This window comes from Vigna unguiculata, chromosome 10 (genome assembly GCF_037176805.1).
Source record: "Vigna unguiculata cultivar grain cowpea cultivar isolate G323 ecotype 2 chromosome 10, ASM3717680v1, whole genome shotgun sequence".
NCBI lineage: Eukaryota > Viridiplantae > Streptophyta > Magnoliopsida > Fabales > Fabaceae > Vigna > Vigna unguiculata.
This window is the reverse complement of record NC_140801.1, coordinates 45,620,182-45,641,681: the sequence shown is the minus strand read 5'-3', so window position 1 is coordinate 45,641,681 and position 21,500 is coordinate 45,620,182. Positions and strand designations below refer to the sequence as shown.

At 32.8% G+C, this 21,500-nt stretch overlaps 1 protein-coding gene and 2 pseudogenes across 1 annotated transcript; all 3 read left to right on the top strand.

Annotated features, from left to right (window-relative positions):
* The first annotated feature begins 3,724 nt into the window (after nucleotides 1–3,724).
* Nucleotides 3,725–4,196, top strand: LOC146883340 (STS14 protein-like; annotated as a pseudogene).
* A 7,451-nt stretch (nucleotides 4,197–11,647) lies between these two features.
* On the top strand, nucleotides 11,648–17,035 carry LOC114167464 (uncharacterized). Its single transcript, XM_028052557.2, has 6 exons — nucleotides 11,648–12,658; nucleotides 15,097–15,152; nucleotides 15,255–15,485; nucleotides 15,672–15,963; nucleotides 16,220–16,416; nucleotides 16,490–17,035. Exons 1-6 carry the CDS (start codon nucleotides 11,720–11,722, stop codon nucleotides 16,641–16,643), a joined length of 1,869 nt encoding a protein of 622 aa, XP_027908358.1. The 5' UTR covers nucleotides 11,648–11,719; the 3' UTR covers nucleotides 16,644–17,035.
* A 239-nt stretch (nucleotides 17,036–17,274) lies between these two features.
* On the top strand, nucleotides 17,275–19,423 carry LOC114165551 (uncharacterized; annotated as a pseudogene).
* The last annotated feature ends 2,077 nt before the right edge of the window (nucleotides 19,424–21,500 follow it).

Genomic DNA, 21,500 nt, shown 5'->3' with positions numbered 1-21,500 from the left:
TCCAAAATTTCCTGAAATTTGAAGACCAAAAACATATTTAACCCCTTTTCTTTTTATTATGCTATTCTGAGTAATAATGAGAACATTTTGAACTTGGCAAGAGAATAAATGAGATGTTCATTAATGACTCATACACCAATATTGTCATTTATTTATATTATTGTTGAAGTAGACATGTAACAATATATATATTTTCTTAACCATGGTTGAGAAATGAAAGTTATGTTTTGAGTAATTTATTAAATAATAAATTTAGCTGAAGTTTAGTATAATTATTGAGTTTGAATTATATTTAGTTGAAGTGAGTATTAGAGTGGAGAGACATGACAGAAGAGGTAGCTATTTGCCAGCATTCAGAGTTGAACTTTTAAAGAAGCTACTTTCATGGCAGTGCAGGTCATGTGGGCTAGGGTTACCCCTTTCATATTTTTCAATGCTTCTTGCATTTCGATTTCGAATTTCTTTGGGGTAACTTCATTCTGCCCTACCCTTATTTTTTTTCAATAAAATAACCTTAAAAGCTCAATTATTTTTTGCCTTTTTTAGTTAGTACGAATTTTTGTCTTTCCTTTCCTAATTTTAACGAAAATTAACTTCGAATTCTATAAAACAAATAAAAAATAAAAATCACAATGGGAAATAGTTTTCCACCACGCGCGCTTCTCGTATCCAACAGTGTTCATATGCCTAATTAATATATATGGTTATTTGTCATTCATGTGTCACACCATGTTAATATATATCTTGCTCTCTCAACACTTAATTATCATTATAATTATATGTAATTTAAAATTAAAAAAATGTTTAAGTGGATAAAAATGAGATTTTTTTAATTTCACGTTATTTAGATATAAAGTCAAATTATGTTGTATTAGTTTTATCTTGTGATACAACCCAAACCCAAATTGTGTATAATGTAAGTCTTATTTTGGAATGTGAAGCTCCTTTATGGTGTGTTGTTAAAGGACATTTCGGAGGGCGGAAAGAATGAAAGAGTATTTAAACTGCGTTTGATCTCGACTCTTAAATCATTTGAGATTTATTGGGTGTATCGTAACAAGTCCCCCAATAAGTTTTACATTATTTAAAAGTTGAAGTCAAACACAATTTAAATACTCCTTTCTCCTTCGATTCTTTGAAGTGTCTTTTAAAGACAAAACCTCCCGAACCTAGAATGAACAATATTCCAGAAACATCCCTAAACTCATACAAATTGATTTGAGTTAGACCTAAAGTTCATTTTTTAAAATATTATTTTATAATTTAATAAATTAGAAAAAAAATCCCATACCAAAATCATTTAATTGGTATATTTCAAAGGATAAAATATTTTTAAAAAGAATTGCATTTACCTTGTACCGAAATCTTCTTTAAATCATGCATAACTTCTTTTTTATATTATTTAGATGTAAGGTATGTTGCTACACCCTGTTATTGTAACATTAATAATTTAACATGCACATGTGAACACGTGAGCTTTCTAAAAGTATATTTTAAATTACTATAAATATCCTTAATAACATGTTTTTAACATGTTTCACACGAAGGAAGCACTTCACTACAAAACAAAATTAAATTCCCAACCAATTTCACTGGTTGGAGGAACCTTGCCATAAGAAAATATTAGTTAAGAAGAACCCTAATAGGCAACTCATATGACTTGTTTCTAATTTGGGAGATCTACCATGTAAGCTTTACTGGCTCAAATTATTATTAAATAGATTATCTTTAATTTTATTTTAATAGAAAAATTTTAATATCTATTAGTACAAAATTAATTAAAAGTTAATTGTATTTTCAGAAATATCATCAATTAAGCTAATATTATATGTTGAATAAATATTAAAAAATATTATATCACTGTTGATTAAACTTATACTATATTAAATAAATAAATTTAGTATCAATTAACTAAAATAATTAATATCGATTAGATTGATATTAACTTCAATAAATATTATAATAGACTATTGAAAAGTATATGTGTTTTTTATGATAAATAAAATATAATAAAATTATTATTATAATTATAAAATTAAATTAGATTATTTTTATATTTTTTTATAAAAAATTTATCTATTTTATTTAATTAAAAAATTATTAATATAAAAAAACAGTTAAATCGGGAAAAAATGATTACATTTAAATAAACGGATACTTAACTGGTAAAATTGAGAAAAAAATATATTTTAATTTTAAAAAACTTTTATATAAAAGGCTAAAATTAAAAACAAATGTAGAAAAAAAAATCATTTGTGTGTAGGTATAGACTATATTAATATCTATAAAGTGAACGTTAATTTAAACAAATTATATTAATATTGATTAAATTAATGTTATTTTAAATAAATATAAATATTAACATTAAATTACATCAATTTCGCTTAAGGCAACACAAACTTTAATATAATTCATTTTATCAATTTTCTTTAATTTTTGACTTTGAAATATAATTGATTAAGTCGATTTTGAGCTTATTTTTGTTTACATCGATCGTATAATTGATTTTATTATATTATCAATTATATTGTTTGAGAACTAATTATTAATAAATTTGTAGCTAATATTATTAACAAGATAATCATGTAAGATTGGGTAGGTGATAAGTAAAATATTGCATTTGGAAAGTAATGAAAAGTTTCAAAATTATAAAAGAGTTTATTTGTAGTTAAAATTATATGTAGGACCACAACATGTAAAAGTATGAATGAAGTGCTATTATGACTAATATAGTGAATGAAGTTACCTAGTATTTCTAAAACATCATTTACAAATATGAAGTAACCTCAATTTGATGATAAATATAGAAGGGTTATTAATGCACATTACCTATAAATTGTAATATAGATCACTTGTACCAAAATTTATAGAATTTTTTCTTTTAGAAAAGGAACACCTAGTTTTAGCTATCATTAAATCGCCTCCAACCTCTTTCAATCTTTCCACGGATCACACCTAACACAAGACTCACTCACCATGCTACCACCCTCATCCTACAAAAACAATCAACCATTAATGCTTATATATACACACACCTTGGTAATTAAGATCTAAATCAAATGCACCTTAACAACACAAAAACCCATGCCAAACCACAATAAAAAATAAAACTAAATATCCTAAAAGAATTAAAATCAACAAGATTATAAATGTTTATATACTAATTACCGATTACAATGGAGAATTTGATATTGGATAATTGTATATAGAGATCCAACTGGTCGAGTCGTGTCCAAGAAGTACAAGGGATGGCAAAAATATTTGTGTTTGTAGGTATCCACGGATAAAGTCTCCTGCAGATAGTTGGTACCCGTGGGTAGCGGATAGCGGGTAATTTAATATTCGTTCATTAACGGGTCGAGGTCGGGTATTATACTATCCGTACCCGCAGGTATCCGCAACCCATTAAGAAAATGAAATCACACACTAGTGCAGAATTTCCTTTTTACCTCGCCTTATATGCCTCGGTTGGCTAGGAACCGAAGCATATAATAGCGCGGTGGCATTTTTGCAATTTCAGCCAAGTTTTATGCCTCGGTTCAGCTAACAACCGAAGCCAAAGACAGCTATAGGCCTCGGTTCGCGTAAAACCGGTGCCAAAGAGTGTTATATGCCTCGGTCCAACAAGACCCGAAGCCAAAAAGGGTCTGCATTTTTAAAAAACTGAAGTAGTCATTAGGTGTTTGGCCTCGGTCCAACAAGACCCGGTGCCAAAAAGAGGTATATGGCTTCGGTTGTTAGAGGAACCGAAGCCATAGAGTTTATTTAGGGTTTCAATTTCGCGAACCCTTCTACTTCCCCGCGCCGCGAATCTGCAACTCCTTCCTCTCTCTCTTCCCGCAACTGAACCTCGACGAGAGATTTCTTGGAGGCGCACAATGAGGCGAGGGTGGCGGTGGGCGTTGAGCCGCTGCAGTGGAGCGAGCAGGTGGCGAACCAGCTTTGGGTGCACGGCGGTGACGGCGCGCATGGCGGTGGAGGAGTGGGTGAAGCTCGAGTGCGGCGTGTACACGCAGGTGGTGTGGAGGAAGTCGATGGAGCTCGAGTGCGCTCAAGCGACGTGCGTGAAAGCGATTGCGAAACCTGCGACCACCTCTACCAGATCTGTGATTCTAAAACCTGCAAATCAAAAAACCAAATCTGTAATCGCTGTTGTGGACGAGAACGCCTCCATTGCGCGGCTGAGCCACCGTTGACACAATGGCTTCGGTTCACAGTACAAACGAGGTAGAAGAGTAGTTCTATGGCTTCGGTTCACACCCGAGGCCAAAAGCCATCCCTTTTGGCCTCACCCTAATATGCCTCGGTTCTGGAACCGGGGCAGAATATCAAAAACAACCGGGGCCAAAAGCCCTTCCTGCACTGGTGACACTTTTATTCTTAGGGTTTACTTTATTAAGTTACTCATGCCTTGCCTGCCTGAATTATTTTTTTCTTCACGCTCTTTGTTGCCGTCAAATGCTAGAGAAGTATTTCTCCTCTCTGATTGAGGCAAATCAACGTTGGCCTTGACGTTTTGACTTTTAGCAAGTTTGAGTTCAAAGTTGAGGTGTTGGTAGTTTGAAGTTCAAAGTCGAAGTTGATGGTGGGCTCGCAGTATGTTTTGCCTTGACGTTTAAAACTTGACGTAAAGGGGTGGCAAGACTTCTGTTTCACTCGTGAGTCGTAAGAAATGACGAAGAAAATGATTGAGACGAAGGTTAGGGACATTGTCGGTGGTGCTCGGAAGTGCCGCGAGCATAGGCGCATTACAATGATAGGTTGTGTTGTTTGGTTCTTGCGGCAACTCCTGTAGTGGTGACAAGCGTTTTCGACAACGTCTCTCGTAGTCGTGGAGCATGTGGCGGCGGAACCTGTTGCTAAATTCATGGTGACTCACATATGTGAAAGTGGAAGGAAAACCCTAATTGCCTTTGTGTGGGAGAAGAGGAGAGAGTTGGGTTTGGGCAAGTTTTTACTTTTCACGGATCACACCTAACACAAGACTCACTCACCATGCTACCACCCTCATCCTACAAAAACAATCAACCATTAATGCTTATATATACACACACCTTGGTAATTAAGATCTAAATCAAATGCACCCCAACAACGCAAAAACCCATGCCAAACAACAATAAAAAATAAAACTAAATATCCTAAAAGAATTAAAATCAACAAGATTATAAATGTTTATATACTAATTACCGATTACAATGGAGAATTTAATATTGGATATTTGTATATAGAGATCCAACTAGTGTGAGACCCCCCTTTTTCTTTCTCTTATCTGCCTAATTCACAGAACCTGCCTTTTTCCTTAACTACTCTCACTTTTCCATTTCTTCTCTATGTTTTCCACTTCCTCTCTAAAGAGGGCTTGAGCTCCTATCCACTGTTTGATCCATTCACCTCTTCTTGTTGCAACAAGCAAGCCTGAGACCAGTGCAGAACCCTTCCCTCAAGTTGAACATCCTTCCCCTACGCGTAAGTCAACTTCAATTTCTTATTTCTCTTTAATTCCTGAATTCTAGAGCTTCATTCTTTTCTGAGTCGAATTAGGGTCCCATTCTCACTCTATGGGTATTCCAGTTCCTTAGGTTGTGCAGTTGTGGTACCTTTCTGTGGGGAGTTCTTCTTTGCAAGTGGTGATTGTTAGAGGTAAGGGAAGCTAACTATTTTCTTGAATTCCGTATAGAAACCATTTCAGATGATCTTGATTGCATGTTGTGTGTTGAATTGATGTCTGAACTGTGTGATTGGGTGTGTGATTGAATTATACACAATTATGGACCTTTGCATGTGGGAGCAGATTGAGATTCTGGTGTATTCACCCAAGTGAAAACACCATAAAACTCACCTCTGCCCCTGCACGAATTTTTGCCTAGGCGAGCGATTCTCGCCTGAGCGAGAGAAAGTCTCGCCTAAACAAGAAAGCTTAGCCTGAGCGAGAATTCGCCCAATTTTTAAGTTGCTCTCTATTTCGAGTCTCGCTTAGGCAAGAATGGTCCGCATAGGCGAGGAAACTCTTTCGCCTGGGCGAGATCTTCTAGCTTGAGCGAGAATCACTATAGTCGAGTGTTTATTCTCTATTTATGCGGGATGAAATTATACCTGAAATGTTAAAGCGTGGCTTTGATAATGATATGCTTGGATTGGTGTTTTTGACAAAATGTGTGGCATAAATGTATGAATTTGATTATGAGAAGGTGCGGTTGAACTAGAATTTCAAGGGAAATCCTAGAAGGGGTATGTTTGTAGTGTATGTAAGGTCATAAGGACTCATTATTGGAGGTATCCTGAAACTCCAATAATCATTCATGCTCAGATAGAGCATAATGGATTATGTCGTGAGGAGTAGCAGGAGGTTCTAGTCTTTGGACTAGAAGGGGACTTATCCTGTGAGTGGTTGGGTGATAACCCCTTGAGGCCAAACTATGTAGAGTTTGGGAACCATCATAGGTGCACGCCACCAAGAGGTCCAATGTCACTTACATAATCCGAATAATTGAGTTTAGAGTCATCTATCTTTGATGTGTTATGGTGGTTTAAGTGATTCTGATTGAAATGAGGGAATTTATATGGTGTTTATAATTGAGCTGGATGTTTCTTTTAATCAAATTAGCTTACCCTTTTTATTGTCTCTATGTGTCTTGTGTTTGGTTCTTTTCTTGCAATGATCACTATTGTGTAAGCAGATAAAGATGTAGGTGAAGATACTCCCCTCTTGGATAGGAGTTGACAGTAGAATGGGGCTTCGATAGTAGCCCCTGTTTTATGTTTTCTTTACAGATGGACCCTTCTGTTAGCTTTTCCTAGAATAGGTTGTATACATTTTTGGTATTTCTATGGTTATTTGGATGATTGTACTAATACACTATATGGACTTATTCCTACTATCTGTTATGTTCTATCATGATATGATGTTTTATTTAGTAGTTTGAAAACTATTAAATGGGATGTTACAACTGGTGTGTACAGGAAATACTAGGGATGAAAAAAATACTCGTGCCCATGGGTATCCACGGATAAAATTCGTTGCGGATAGTTGGTACCCGCAAGTAATAGGTACCCGTGGGTAGCGAATAGCGAGTAATTTAATACTCATTCATTAACGGGTCAAGGTTGGGTATCATACTACCTATACCCGCGGGTATCCGCGACCCGCTAAGAAAATGAAATTACATTTTTATCCTTAGGTTTTACGTTATTAAGTTACTCATGCCTTGCCTGCCTGAAGGGTTTTTGTAGTAACTCTTACGGTGGTGACAAGGTTTTCGACATCGTCTCTCGCCGTCGTGGGGCATGTGGCGACTGAACCTGTTGCTAGATTGATGGTGACTCGCAAACGTGAAGGTGGAAGGGAAACCCTAATTGCCTTTGTGCGGGAGAAGAGGAGATAGTTAGGTTTGGGCAATTTTTTACTCGTTGCACCCCTCATTTTAATATTTGCACCAATTTTCATAATATGTTGGGTTGTTTAAGTTTTTTTGCACCTCTATTTATTTTTCTTATTTGTAATTTAATTTGGATCTAATAAAAAAATTATTTAAAAAATATTTACAGATATCCAACGTGTACTCACGAGTTGAAAAAAATCTGCAATTTTTTTTATGTGGGCATCCGACAGGTAACGAGACGGGTAACAGGTACATTTTTTTCATGCAAGTCGGGTAACGGGTAAGCACTATCCGCACTTGAACTGTTGTCATCCCTAGGAATTATCTATTATCTGCCTTATTTAAATAATTCAACTTGTTATTTGTTTTGTTATTTGTCAAGTATTAGTCAAAAAATATTTACGAATTTTTTTATATCTATCTATATTTGGAAATATTTTCATTTTTATCTTTTTAGTTTTAAATCAGATTATTTAAATATATATATATATATATATATATATATATATATATATATATATATAAACATATATAAGAAAAATAATTTTTAAGTACAATTCAAATTAAATTACTCATTAAAATATTAATGTAAATAAATTTGATTCTTTTTAAATTTAAATGAATTGCACTTAAATATAAATTTTTTAAATTAATATTTTTTCTCCCTAATAATTTTATTTTGGTTGTGTGAATTTAAAAAAAAAAAACACTCAAATAAACTTTACAATTAATTAAATTGTCAAATAATTTACAAATTAACATTCAGTGATATTATGATATTCATTCCGCATCCCATCAATAAACAAGTAATTAAATACTCGTATTTATTACCTCTAAATATTTGGGGTATGATACTTTTACCAATTTCAAATAATGTGGCTTACAATAGAAAGTGTTGGTGTGTGCAAAGGTGTTGCCAACTAGAGGCGTGATGAAGGAGGCAACACAAAGAGAGGGAAAAGAAAATTTGTTACAAAAATTATTGAGGTTTGCATTGCATTGTTATGATGTGGTGTTGGTACATGGAATAAGGTGGTCACAAGTTTTGGAGAAATTAAGAATGGGAGTTGCATTTTTTATGATCACATTTTTACACATTCAATGCACGAAGAGATGAGAATTTGAAAAGAAAGAGAAAAGGGTTTATGGGTTTATTTTACAACTCAAAAAAGTACCAAAGACTCACATTATTTGTACTTTTGTTGTCAGCAATAAGTGTAGATGTACATAAACATTTTTTTCTCCTCCATAACATTTACACATGACATCACTAATAACTCTTCAAAATCGACACTTAAAAAAGTTTTTTTTTCTCTCCCATTTTGGGCCATGGATGTGAAAAATAGCATAACTAGCAAAATTATTATTATTTTTTAATTTAAATTTCCACGTAATTTTCATTAGCTGCACCTACAAAAATTATTGCAGTAAATATGAGTCTTCTTACCACTTAACTTCACTACTTCCAACCCAACCATATTCAAACACCAAAAGGTAAAATGGTATCTTAAAACTTGTGGAGGTGCATTTAGCAATTATGGGATAGAGGAAGAAAAAACCTAGTACATATTTCTTTCTTCCATGATGAGCCTCTTCGAGCCCTATCTTATGCACCAACATCATTTTCATATCTCTCAGAATATAAATCCTGAATCACTATTGCTTCCTGCACCCCTTTTTTCCGTAATAGAAGTTTGGTGATCGTCTTTCGGAAAAAAAAATTCAAAATTTGTTTTTAACGTGTTTCGGAAAATTAAATCCAGAATAATCAATAGCCATCCTTAATCATATACGTATAGGAATAGCAAAAATACTTGTATCTTCGAATATATTTGTAGATAAAATTTATGGTAGATAATTGATATCTACATATAACAGGTAATATTTATCTATTAATAATTAAAATTAAAATTAAAATTTATTTATTTTTTATTAAATTTAATTTAATTAAAATTGAAATGTAATTTATATATTGTTGTAATTTTATTTTAAAATTTTATAAAAAAATTTCTTCTTATGGAATTTTTTCGAGTATTTTTTAAGTGATATCTAATGGATAATAAATTGATTTTTTTTTATTACAGATCAAATAATAGATAGATTTTATATATATCCAACTCAACTTGTTATCATCTTGCACACAATAGGATCTGTTTCTGTTTTACAAGATCTGTAAGTTAAAAATGCCAATCCGTATCCATTAAATATATAAAATCGTCTTAGCATCAATTTACATAATAATAATTTACTTAATCCATTAAATAAATAGAAAAGGTTTAAATTTGGGTTAAATTAGATTTCAAGATGTGTTGTGAGAAATTTATGAAAATTATGAGTAAAATTCATTTAATCCACAAATTATGCAAACTACATATAAAAAAGTCAAAAAATTTACCAAAAAAACAAAAAATGAAACCAATATTCTTACGCATTATGAGTTTGGCAAGTGAATTATAAATTAAGTAGTTGCGAGTTACACGAGTGGTTTTGAAGATTTTCTTAGGTGTACCCTAATGCATGAATATGCCAAATATGAAGAAGTTAACTCCAAAAATGTCGTGAATCTTGATGTTTTTAGCACGAGTCTCATGTTTTTTTAATATTGGACATGAATAATGTAGTGTAGTTTGTTGGTTAGTTGGGGGTTAAGACGGTTGGTGTCTGTTGTTAATTTTTTTTTTTTTTGTTTCTCGATATATTTGACTCTTCAAACTTGTCAACGCTACACAGTTACCATCCTAGTCAACATTACATATATTATATTTTTAATAATATTATTAATATAAAATATTTATCTTAATTATTTATTATTAATATTAATATTAATTAATATAAAACTAAAAGATAAGAAAGGGCTTGGTCCCTATCCTCTGGGAGACTCTTTCTCTGCACGCAATCCATCTTCATACACTTCCCTAAATTCACGTCACATGCTTCACTCATCTTCTTTTATTCCACACGTTTTTCTTTCAATATCAGTAACCATTTTTTTTTCTTTTTTTATTGAGTTAATTTTTACACTATTAAATACTATTTAATTTCTATTTTTTTTAGATTTTTATTATCATTTAATTTATCCGTTACAAATATGTTTCTATACTCTTTTGTAATCTACCCGTATCGTAGCTTTGAGCTTAATCAAAATTATACTTACTCAATAGAGTTACTTGTCATAATATTTATTTACTTACAATTGCCACTTTTTAAAAAAACACGCGTTTCCTTTAACAATGCTAATAATACGTTTTATAAATAGTAAAATGTATTTGTAGGAAAATATAAGATTTGATGAAAAGAGTAAGCCGCAAAATTCAAAAGGGATAAATCCAAATTCAATACTATGACTTATCTATGTAATAAAATTTAATGCCTATTACTACATGCTTATGGTGATTTTAATAGTGTTTTATTGATTTCATTTACATTAAAGATGTTTAAAATAAAAAAAAATCATTTTTAAACCACAAAAACTAATAGAAAAAGATAAGACTCAATTAAACTAAGAAGAAACAAATAGTTGTCCTTTTTATTATGTGAATTTGTTATTGAAAATAATGTCGAGTATCATGTATAAGCAAATTTTCTTACTAGTCAAACTAAACTGAATAAAATCATTGTAGAATTTGATATTATGTATGAAAGGAAATAAATGGAACCATTTTTGCTTGCTGCATTACTAATAATTAATAATTGAAAAACATAAGTTAAATTTATAAGAAAAAAACAAGTACATATACACTAACTTCTGAAGTTATGAAGTTAGTTACAATACAAACAATTGATTTTCTAATTAAATATTATTAATTATTAATATATTTTATTCTCCATTTTTTTTTAATTTTAAAGTAGTCAAACATATATTTTATGCATTAATTCTTAAGTGCCTATTAATAGAACAATTCGAATCCAAAATTTTTCTTTAAGAAAAAACTAACATGTAAATTTTGAATTTCACATGATTTTTAATAATTAATATTGTTAGAAGAAGGAATGGACTACAAAATTAAAAATTTCCTATAACATTATTATTCAATAAAAGATTAATATAATAATCATCCAAAAATTTGACCTCTTCTTACATTTTACTTTGTACAAATTTTATATGAGATTTTTTGTAAGAAAAAAAATTGTACTTTTAACTAGTCAATAAATTAGTTTTATCTTATGAATTTTTCTTTTTCTCATCCCATAGTTTTCTGTGCTTACAAGTTCAAAGTTCAAGTGAATCTAATATAGTATTTTAGCTATTAATCTATTGTTATTTTGAAATCCTTAACTGCATAAAACCCCATCCATTTTCAACCTTTTCAGAACCCTTCTTCTATGATTCTCTCTCCATAATGGGCTCAGAAATCGAGAATTCAACAAACACCCAACAACCCCATAACCAACACAATCCTAACATCCCTTCAACAAAAAATCACGGTTACGAATCAGTTACCAACACGAACAACAAAATTGAAACGACTAACCGTTATGGCGGTGATGACGTCCCCCGTGACAGCCGAGTAACGTTAGTCCACCCGCACTCCCTCCTTCCCATGCCAGTCCCGCCGCAGAATTTCCAATCAAACCAAAACGACGTCGCTCTGTCCACCTTCTCCGTCGGAAGCTTCCTCCGCCAGCGGAGCAGCGACCTCTCCGCCGCGATCGTGAAGCGCGTCTCCTCGCTCCGCCAGTCCGTGGAAGAGGATAACGACGGCGAAGGCGACGGCGAGAAACGCGGAGTGACGGAGTTTAACCTCTCCGGCGTGAAGATTGTGGTGACGGCGAAGCCAGAGGAGGAGGAGGCGTCGTTGAGAGGACGCATCAGCTTCTTCTCTCGGTCCAATTGCCGAGACTGCACCGCGGTGCGGAGGTTCTTCAGGGAGAAAGGACTGAGGTTCGTGGAGATAAACGTGGACGTGTTCAGCGAGAGGGAGAGGGAGCTGCGCCAGAGGACGGGGACTGGTTCTGTGCCGCAGATTTTCTTCAACGAGAAGCTGATCGGAGGGCTGGTGGCGCTGAACTCGCTGCGGAACAGCGGGGAGTTCGACCGGAGAGTGGCGGAGATGCTGGGCGGGAAGGCTGCCGATGGGAACGCGCCGTGGCCGCCGGCGTACGGGTTTGACTGCGCGGAGGAGGATCGCGAGGACGAGATGGTTGGAGTGGTTAGGGTTCTGAAGCTGAGGTTGCCGATTCAGGACAGGTTGCGGAGGATGAAAATGGTTAACAACTGCTTCGAAGGAAACGACTTGGTGGAGGCGCTGATTCAGCACTTCCACTGCGCGCGTAACGAGGTGCGTTTTTCCTTCGTACACCGTATGCCTACGTATTTGTTTTTTGTATTTTTCCATTTTCCATTGCTATATTGGTATTGTCATTGTATACGCAATATTTTATGAATATTTAACAGTCACGATATCACTCTTAATTGAACATTTTATGAATGTTTTACCAACAAATATTTGGTAGATCAACACATTTAGTTTAAATCCATTTTTATAATTAATTAGACATAGTAAAATTTAAGACATAAAAAAAATCATGAAATTTGATGAAGCTCATATTTGGTTTTAATGGATTTCGATCACTATTTAATATTTTTAATAATCTTTAATTAATAGATACATTTAACCAACGAAAAATATAATAAAAAACATTTTTTTCTATTAAGTTAAACTAGAACAATAATAACATAAGTATAATTTTAATATCTTTTCAATTTTTTTTATAAATTATACTTATACAATTTTAATTATAACTTTGATTCAAATAAACCGTCACGTCCGCACGAATATTCTTATGGACGTGACATTTTATTGTAATATTAATTAATATTTTTTTAATATTAGATGTTATTAGTAAGTTAATATATAAAAAAATATATATAATTATAATTTAAATTCTTGAAAAGTGGTGAAATTGAGAAAGTAAGCTATCAAATTGCAACGAGTGAGGTATGTGGAGATAAGGGGGGCATTAAATTTTTCTCTTATTAAAGAACGAGGATTTTGATTGCGTTTGGGGTAGAAGCTTTTGGATATGGCAAAGAAGCATAAGCTGTAATAATGACACACATGGGGAGTACGATCATAACAATGCTCGTGTTTTGGAAGGTTATGATTTGGTTTTCAAAATGATGAGGCCTAACTAAGTATAGATGTATAATATTTTATTAAGACAGTAGTAGGTTCAAAACGGCTCTAGAACGAATGTTTATTCCAAATAGAAGAGGGGATGGGTAGGTTTTAGAAGTAGTCCATTGATATAGATATAAAGTTAACTGATAATTTTTTTTCTTTAATTTGATTGTTAAATGTTTATTCATTTTATTTTATAATCTCAAACATTTCTTTCTCTTTTCAAATTTGAAGTGGTCAAATTTAAAGATTGCTACTAAAATTGGTAATATGGTATGTAATATGCTATTGTTAACGGGCCCCCTAGATAGGGTAGTGAGTGACAAGGTATAAGTTTGGAATTTGATGAGCTTAAACAATTTGTAAAGTCAAACCTAGTTACACAACAGGGGTCCCATGACTAAATGGGAAATTGTGTTGGCTGCCTAGTGGAACAGTCAAACAAACTCACATTACATGTTTTGAAAATTTCAATCCCATCTTCATTTTTTTTTTCTTTTTTTTCGCTGCTAGTTTGTGGTTTGTCACGGGATGTTTTATGGTTAAATTAAATATTAATCAGTGTCATTTGTAAATAAAACGAAATATTCATTTTTAGTTTCATACAAACTCGTGCTTGGCTCGTTCGGCACGGCATCTTGATAACCAGCCACTTGGGCTGCGTCAATGGCTAAAATTCTCATGGATTTTTCTCCATTATAAATAAACAAATAATATTCAACGGCTTTTAATTCATTTGGAGTAGTGCATCTAAACTAATGATAACACCGGGTGGTAGTGGGAAAATTAGGCTATCATCTACTTGAAAGGCAAGTACGTGCGCAACATTTAAAAAAATTCAACCACAATTAAGAGATATTATGGCTGTTTTTATTGTTGTGTTTTTTTTAAAAAAAAATATTCGTGGTGAAGGATTCGCAGGCCACTGTGGTTTGTCAATTCTAGTGTTACTCTCGGAATATGATATGATATTTTTTGTCCCACTTTCAAATAGTTCTCCCAACTTCTGTTTCGGTAACTCTTGATCTGCCGTCTTACAAATATTGATTATAAATTTTCAATAAAATATATTTGTAAAGATATTAGAACATCTAAATAAGGGACAAGTGGTGTTAATTGGCATCTGTGTAAGGTACTTTTTAAATTTTGTGATTCTTAGAAATGTAAGAAATAGTTTATCATGAAATCTTTTAGAAATTATTCAAACCGCTGTAAATACAGGCTGTCCTAGTGAAGAAAATAGCTGCTTCAAGTAATTGAGGGAAGCCATGTACCTATGCAAAAAATATGTTTGAGATAGTCTTTTAAAAGTTTTATTGAACAAAAAAAAAATGTTATTAATTATTCCTTGTAGCTAAAGAGCTCAGGTTTGTAGGGGATGAAAAGGTTTTTTAAATTTTTTCAATATAACGAATATTTGTTAAGGTGTTTTCACGAACATAGACAAAAAATGTCAAACTATCTTAAATTCTTTTATTTTCATTGTGTTCTCTGTGATGTACTTTTTTGTATTGTAATTTTATCCCCATTGTGTATGGTTTATCTCCCAACACCCTGAATCTAAAATGTTTGTATTCCAAAAAAAAAAAATTTAGGCTGTTGAAATCGGACAACAATTATCCAAGAAGCACTTCATCCACCATGTTTTCGGGTAAGAAAAGAGCTTTTGAGCCTAATAAACCTGGACTCATTTTAAAATGAATCATAATCTTTTGATAATTTTCTTACTGGCACCGGTAACTTTATTCTGCAGGGAAAAAGATTTTGAGGAGGGAAATCACTTATATCGTTTCCTTGAGCATGAAGCTTTTATCCCCAGATGTTTTAATTTTCGTGGTACCACAAATGATAGCGAACCAAAGACAGCATCTTCAGTATGCAGTAGGCTCGCCAAGATTATGTGTGCCATTCTTGAGTCTTATGCTTCTGATGACAGGCAACATGTTGATTATGAGGCCATTAGCAAAAGCGAAGAATTTCGTAGGTATGGTGACACTTTATGCAGAGTTCTTATCTTTTATTGTTTAGTTATTGCATATGGTGAATGCAAGTGTTCTGCAAATATATTAATCGTTTATAATTTTGTGATTTCCTCGACTGTGAAGTCTTCGTTTTGCGGTGGTCCCATCTCTTGTTTGTCAAGTTTTTTTTCTTTTCCTTCTAACTGCAGGTATGTAAATATGACTCAGGATCTGCAGCGACTTAATCTCTTGGAACTATCAGAAAACGAGAAACTCGCATTCTTCTTAAATTTATACAATGCTATGGTCATCCACGCTGTTATTAGCGTAGGGTGTCCAGAAGGTGTAATTGATAGGAGATCCTTCTTCAGTGATTTCCAGTATGTGGTTGGAGGGTATCCTTACTCTCTCAACAGTATAAAAAATGGTATCCTCAGATGCAATCGAAGGTCACCGTATTCCTTAGTAAAGCCCTTTAGCACAGGAGACAAACGATTAGAGGTAAAATAACTTCTTTTTTCTTTTTCAGTTATGCATTATGCTTATGACAGCATTTTAAAAACATGTATGTTTTATTTTTCAGGAAGTTTCTTACACTGAAATGCGATATTAACTTTTCTGTATTAGCTTTTCTTTCGTCCTTGTATCCTAACATCAAATTTATATACCCTACGTTAACAATTACTTCCTGCCATTTATAGTTACTATGATTGGATATGAATATGGATGTAGTTAACCAGTTCCTGACAAATTGCAGGTTGCTCTGGTGAAGTTGAATCCATTATTGCATTTTGGACTCTGTAATGGTACAAAATCCAGCCCAAAAGTTAGATTCTTCTCACCGCATAGAGTTGTAGACGAGTTAAGAGGTGCTGTAAGAGAGTTCTTTGAGAATGATGGAATTGAAGTGGACCTGGAGAAGAGAACTGTTTATCTAACTCGGATTTTCAAATGGTAATTAAGCAGTAGTTCTGACTTCATTAAATTTTTCTAGCTCCCTTCTTATGAATCTCTTACACTTTGGCAGGTTCAGTGGAGATTTTGGACCAGAGAAAGAAATATTGAAGTGGATACTTAATTACTTGGATCCAAATAAGGCTGGTCTTGTGACACATCTCTTGGGAGATAGTGGACCAGTCCATATCTCTTACCAGAATTTTGATTGGTCAATAAATTCTTGAGTAGTGTGCCATTTAATTTCTGCCACTGAATATAGGGTATGCTTAATAGACGTATACCATATTCTGGTATCTTAGGAGACAAGTAGAGAGAATTTAAGTGATAATATGATCCCTAAACAGATAATTGTAGATTTCAAATCAATTTTGCGTGCTGATCAGTTATATATGGAAACTCTAGATCGTACATAATTTGAATTGAGATTTTTCCTCAGAAAAAAAGAAGGAAAAGTTGTGAGTATTGATATATACAAACTCTTAAGTAGGAACAGATTCTACACAGAATTAGCTGATAGAATGTGGTCCCATAGTTGTTTCTTGGGCTGGTATTAAATATCATACCCTTGTAAATATTATTGAGCTTGTGTGGTGTCATGAAGGTTGTGATCTGTTAATGTTAATTATGTTACAAAATTTTTTACATGACCTGTTTTTGTATTGAGGTGCATGTCATTCTCACAGAAAGTGAGAATGCAAAAGAAGAGATGGATGTGAGAAGACGGAACCGTTATTCATAGAAAATAGTACACTTTTTAAATTATGAAATATGACATTGTTCCGGTTGAAGTTGGAAAGATGATAAAAGCTAGAAACACTCAATATATATCTTTCTTCACTCTCTATAATAAGAGTAATGGATAGTGTGTACTCACCCAAACCTAATATCTAAATTTAAATATTATTAATCTCTTCATTCATCTAAAGATCGAGACTTGTCAATCTGAACGATTAGACATCACAGTATAATAAGTAAAATTATTTTAAATTAACATATTTGCAAAATCTAAAACATACCAGCGAATTCAAATTCCCAAAGGATGAGCCGTTATACACTAAAAAAAATCAATATTATTTACATACAAATTTTAATCTATAAATAAATTAAATTTTACATATAGATTTTATATACATATTTTCTTTTGTTGGTAAAATTTCTTTACAAACAGATTTTTTCTGTATGTAATAATAAATTAATTCCTTTTTTTCTTGTATGTAAAATCTATATATAAATAAAGGTTTATCTTTCATACAGAATTTACATACAGATTTTAAAAAACAAAATAGGATTTTGAAAAAATAGAATGTGTTTTATCATCTTTGTTCATCATCTTCCAACATTCTTCGAAAAGTCTTGAACCATATGTTGTCTCGTTCCTGCTCATCTTGTGTCCTGCTCGTCAAGTTAAAACAACATCCAGTATAAAGTAGACAAATCAATGTGGAAGCGAGTGTTAGTTGTTGGGTATTGGGCTCCCTTCCTATGTGGAGAAAAGACCCAAAATTTGAGAAGTCCATGTCTCACCTAACTTAGTGGAGAGGGGGCTATAAAATAAATAGAGAGGCAGAACAATAGAGTTAGAACACACTGAAAGCCCTAACACATAGAGGGAGAGGTAGAGGAAAAATTCTGTTCACGTTTTTCATAGAGTTGTCGCCGTAAATTCGGCACTGCGGGTTCGTTCACCGTTAGATCACGCTGAAATTTTTACAGCAGGTTCGGGACTCATTGCTCTTCATTCTAATTGGTTGGATCGTTGATACGAGGTCTGAGTTGGGAGATATTAATTTCGCACTGTAGCAGTGATTTTTAGAGGTTTTCCTCTCTTGTTCTTCTCTATTTGAAAGCTTTGTTGCTTTGTTATTTGGTTGGGTGTTGGCACTAATTTGTGCTATTGATTGAGACTCTTTTGTACTCTTGTTGATCATAGTGAAGCTATTTCTTTGGTCTGGACGACTCGTGGTTTTTACCCTTGATTTGAGGGGTTTTCCACGTTAAAAATATTGGTGCCTTTATTTGTGCTTTTGGTGATTTATTATTGCTGCTCTTTGATTATTGCTCCTCATAGATTCTTGCAAATTATATCCGCTGCATTCTCTGGTATATTGTTTGTTGTTGTTTTCCCCATCATTAGTAGGTGTCGTGGGTGCCCTTCGGTAGCTGTTTTCATTAGAAGGTGGCGGCATCTCCCTTGCCATGAAGTCAATACTTCTATGCTCCCTCAAGGATCACTATCAAGAAATCGATAGTTCGCCCTTCCCTCAAAGATCACTACCAAGAGCCCCTTGTATGTTCTTTCTCACTCTCTTTGTCTCTTAGGGTTTTACTCTAGGTTTAGACATTGTCTCACGTATACGTGCATCGTAGAAAGTGAGTTCTCCATCACAGTTCACCATCGTGAAGGGGGCTCTGAATTTACAAGGTTCGATTCTGAAACGTGATTACGACGAGGAAGAGGTAAGCGTTTATGTCATGCGGTTGTCAACCCGTGAGGATGAAGATTCTACCATGGACCAACTCTTCATCCATGTCGACGTCTCCAGCGGAAGGAATCATTGATTTTCCTCTAGGGTTTGTACGAGGATGCTTTGGGGATTCACTCTGCTTCCATGATGCCTAAGCTCCAAGACTCTAGGTTACATCCTTATCCCTTCATAATACAACGACCCTATTTTTGCATTAGTAGTTGTCTCTCCATTTTTCTTTCTTCTTTTCAATTTTGTTTGGGGTTTATGTTTGTGTAGGTTTGGAGATTAAGAGTTATTGTCATTGCAACCTCTAGAGTATATAAACGTAAAACTCACAATTGCTAGTGTTATATGATGGTATGGCTTAAGGGGAGAGGTAGCTTTTGAAATTAATAGCTACATTATAGTAGGTATTGCATAATTTTCTTAATTAATCCTTAAGCTTATCTGTTTGGTAATTGTGGGTACAAGATGGAAAAATTAGATTGGAAAACTAACAACACACTGGCCAAATCCACTGGGACGTTTATATCAATCACTAGAGCCTTGATTATTTCGTATGTTATAAACAAGTGTGTATTCTGGGTGAATTACTTATGGGTTATTTCATATGTAACTTACATATGGATTATTTCATATGTAATTCACCAAGAATTACATACAGAATAATTCGTATGTAATTTTTTTTACAGATTTCATTATCTATGAAAAATTCCATATGTAACATTCTATATGGATTTTTTTTTCATATGTTAGGATTCAGACGCCTGTTTTACATATGAATTTTTTTCGTATATAATTTGTAGATAATATTCAATTACATATGGATTTTATTCAATACATACAAATTTTGTCCTAGAAAAAATTAATTATTTTTGTAGTGATACTTACAAAAATAATACAATCTATCTAATTATTGTAATGTTATAACTTTGGGTAATGAAATTGATGAGATCTAACTGGTTAAATCATTTAAATTTCAATACATTTTAATTAATTTGCATTAACAAGAGAGGTTGATTATCAGTGAAATATTTTATATCATGTGTTTCTCCCCAAAATTTCACAATGTTTGCATAGTTTATTACTAGTTTTTTAACCCATGTGAATGCACAAATAACTTAGACTATAACATTTTGTTAGTACTTGGTAAGCATCATCCGTAAACATGCAATACTATATCTCAAAACAAAAAATCATATAGTTATCATTGATACTATATATCCAAAATAGAGTACACATAAGTGGTTTCAAATATCAATGTTGGTGTAAGTTAAAGTAGATCTTAAGAATGTTGCATTACCTCAAGTTTATATTGATATAAGAAGTCTTTTATTCATAATGAGGTCTTTTATCGACATCTTTCATTTGCAATTAACCACTAAAGAACTTATAACGTAACTTTGATATACATATCTTATAATTGAAATAAAACTTAAAATTAGAAGGTGTATACCTTAAATCTAATGCAAAATGTTGTACATGTTTGTTTTTAAAGAGTTTGGAAGATTTCTTTATACTCAATACTTTTAATGTTGGTACTAACATCTCCATCTTTGTCTAGAATTAGGATTTTCAATAATTTTTTTGTTATGACTCTAGAAACAACAACATACGGTTGGTCATGTTATACTGGATGTGACATATAAAGTTTAATTCTCATAAAATATTGTCCTTGACTATCGTTGATTGTCATTGCAAAAAAAAAAACAGTGATATTGAAAATTGTCTTCTTTAAAATTTAAAAGAAAATCTAGAATCATAAGATATTAAATTCATTCTTGGTATAAATATCTTTTGACTAATGCTTTTTCTTATGATCAGAGTAGCATAAATCACATTTTTGCTTAACTTATTAACTTGCAACCTTACGTGATTACAAAGACCTTTTTTCTTGATCAATGTTTCTTAAAAGAATAGTTGGCACACCTGGTTTCAACTTCAACCGATGATTTTATATGTTTGAACATTTTATTTCTGTTTTAGCCAAAAGGTTCATAGTCCAATCACGTAAAGCACTCAGAGTGTCTTGTCCTTCTCCTTCCTTGATATTTTTCCTTTATGCCTATCTTTCCGACCCCTTGGATTCTCTTTCTGTTCAATGCTCATCAAAATTCTCTATTTAATTCACGTTTCTTGCCATATCTTGGACAGTTACATGCATTAGTACATTAAAGTCCTCATTTATTACCTTGTACTCTTGTCTTAGCAATCCCACTAGTATTTATTTAACAACTAGATCGACCTTGGGTCTAGCAACTAGATCGGCCTTTTGACAATTAAAGACTAGATCAACCTTTTGGTAGTTAAAGATCAGATCGACCTTTAAGCAGTTAAAGACCAAATCAGCCTTTAACACTATAATTTCATTCAATAATTCTTATGTAAACCACTCAACTTGATTTTTTTTTTGTCATCATCTAATCAGCAAGGTGCGTTTAAACATGAGTATGTAATTTACTAATCAGTCATTCGCAAAATAAATCTTGATTTGAACAATTCTTCGTCAAAACATAAAGTACACGACGACAAGAACAACAAACCAAAATAAATCAATATAAATGTGGTTTTATAAACAATAATAAAATTAGCAACCAAGTTTTGCAGAAAATT

Excerpts from the sequence above, each read along its gene's own strand:
- LOC114167464 (XM_028052557.2), top strand. The coding sequence starts at position 11,720 with ATGGGCTCAGAAATCGAGAATTCAACAAACACCCAACAACCCCATAAC. Across the intron at positions 15,153-15,254 it reads TTCATCCACCATGTTTTCGG|GGAAAAAGATTTTGAGGAGG; the intron begins GTAAGAAAAGAG and ends TTTATTCTGCAG. Across the intron at positions 15,486-15,671 it reads AAAAGCGAAGAATTTCGTAG|GTATGTAAATATGACTCAGG; the intron begins GTATGGTGACAC and ends TTCTAACTGCAG.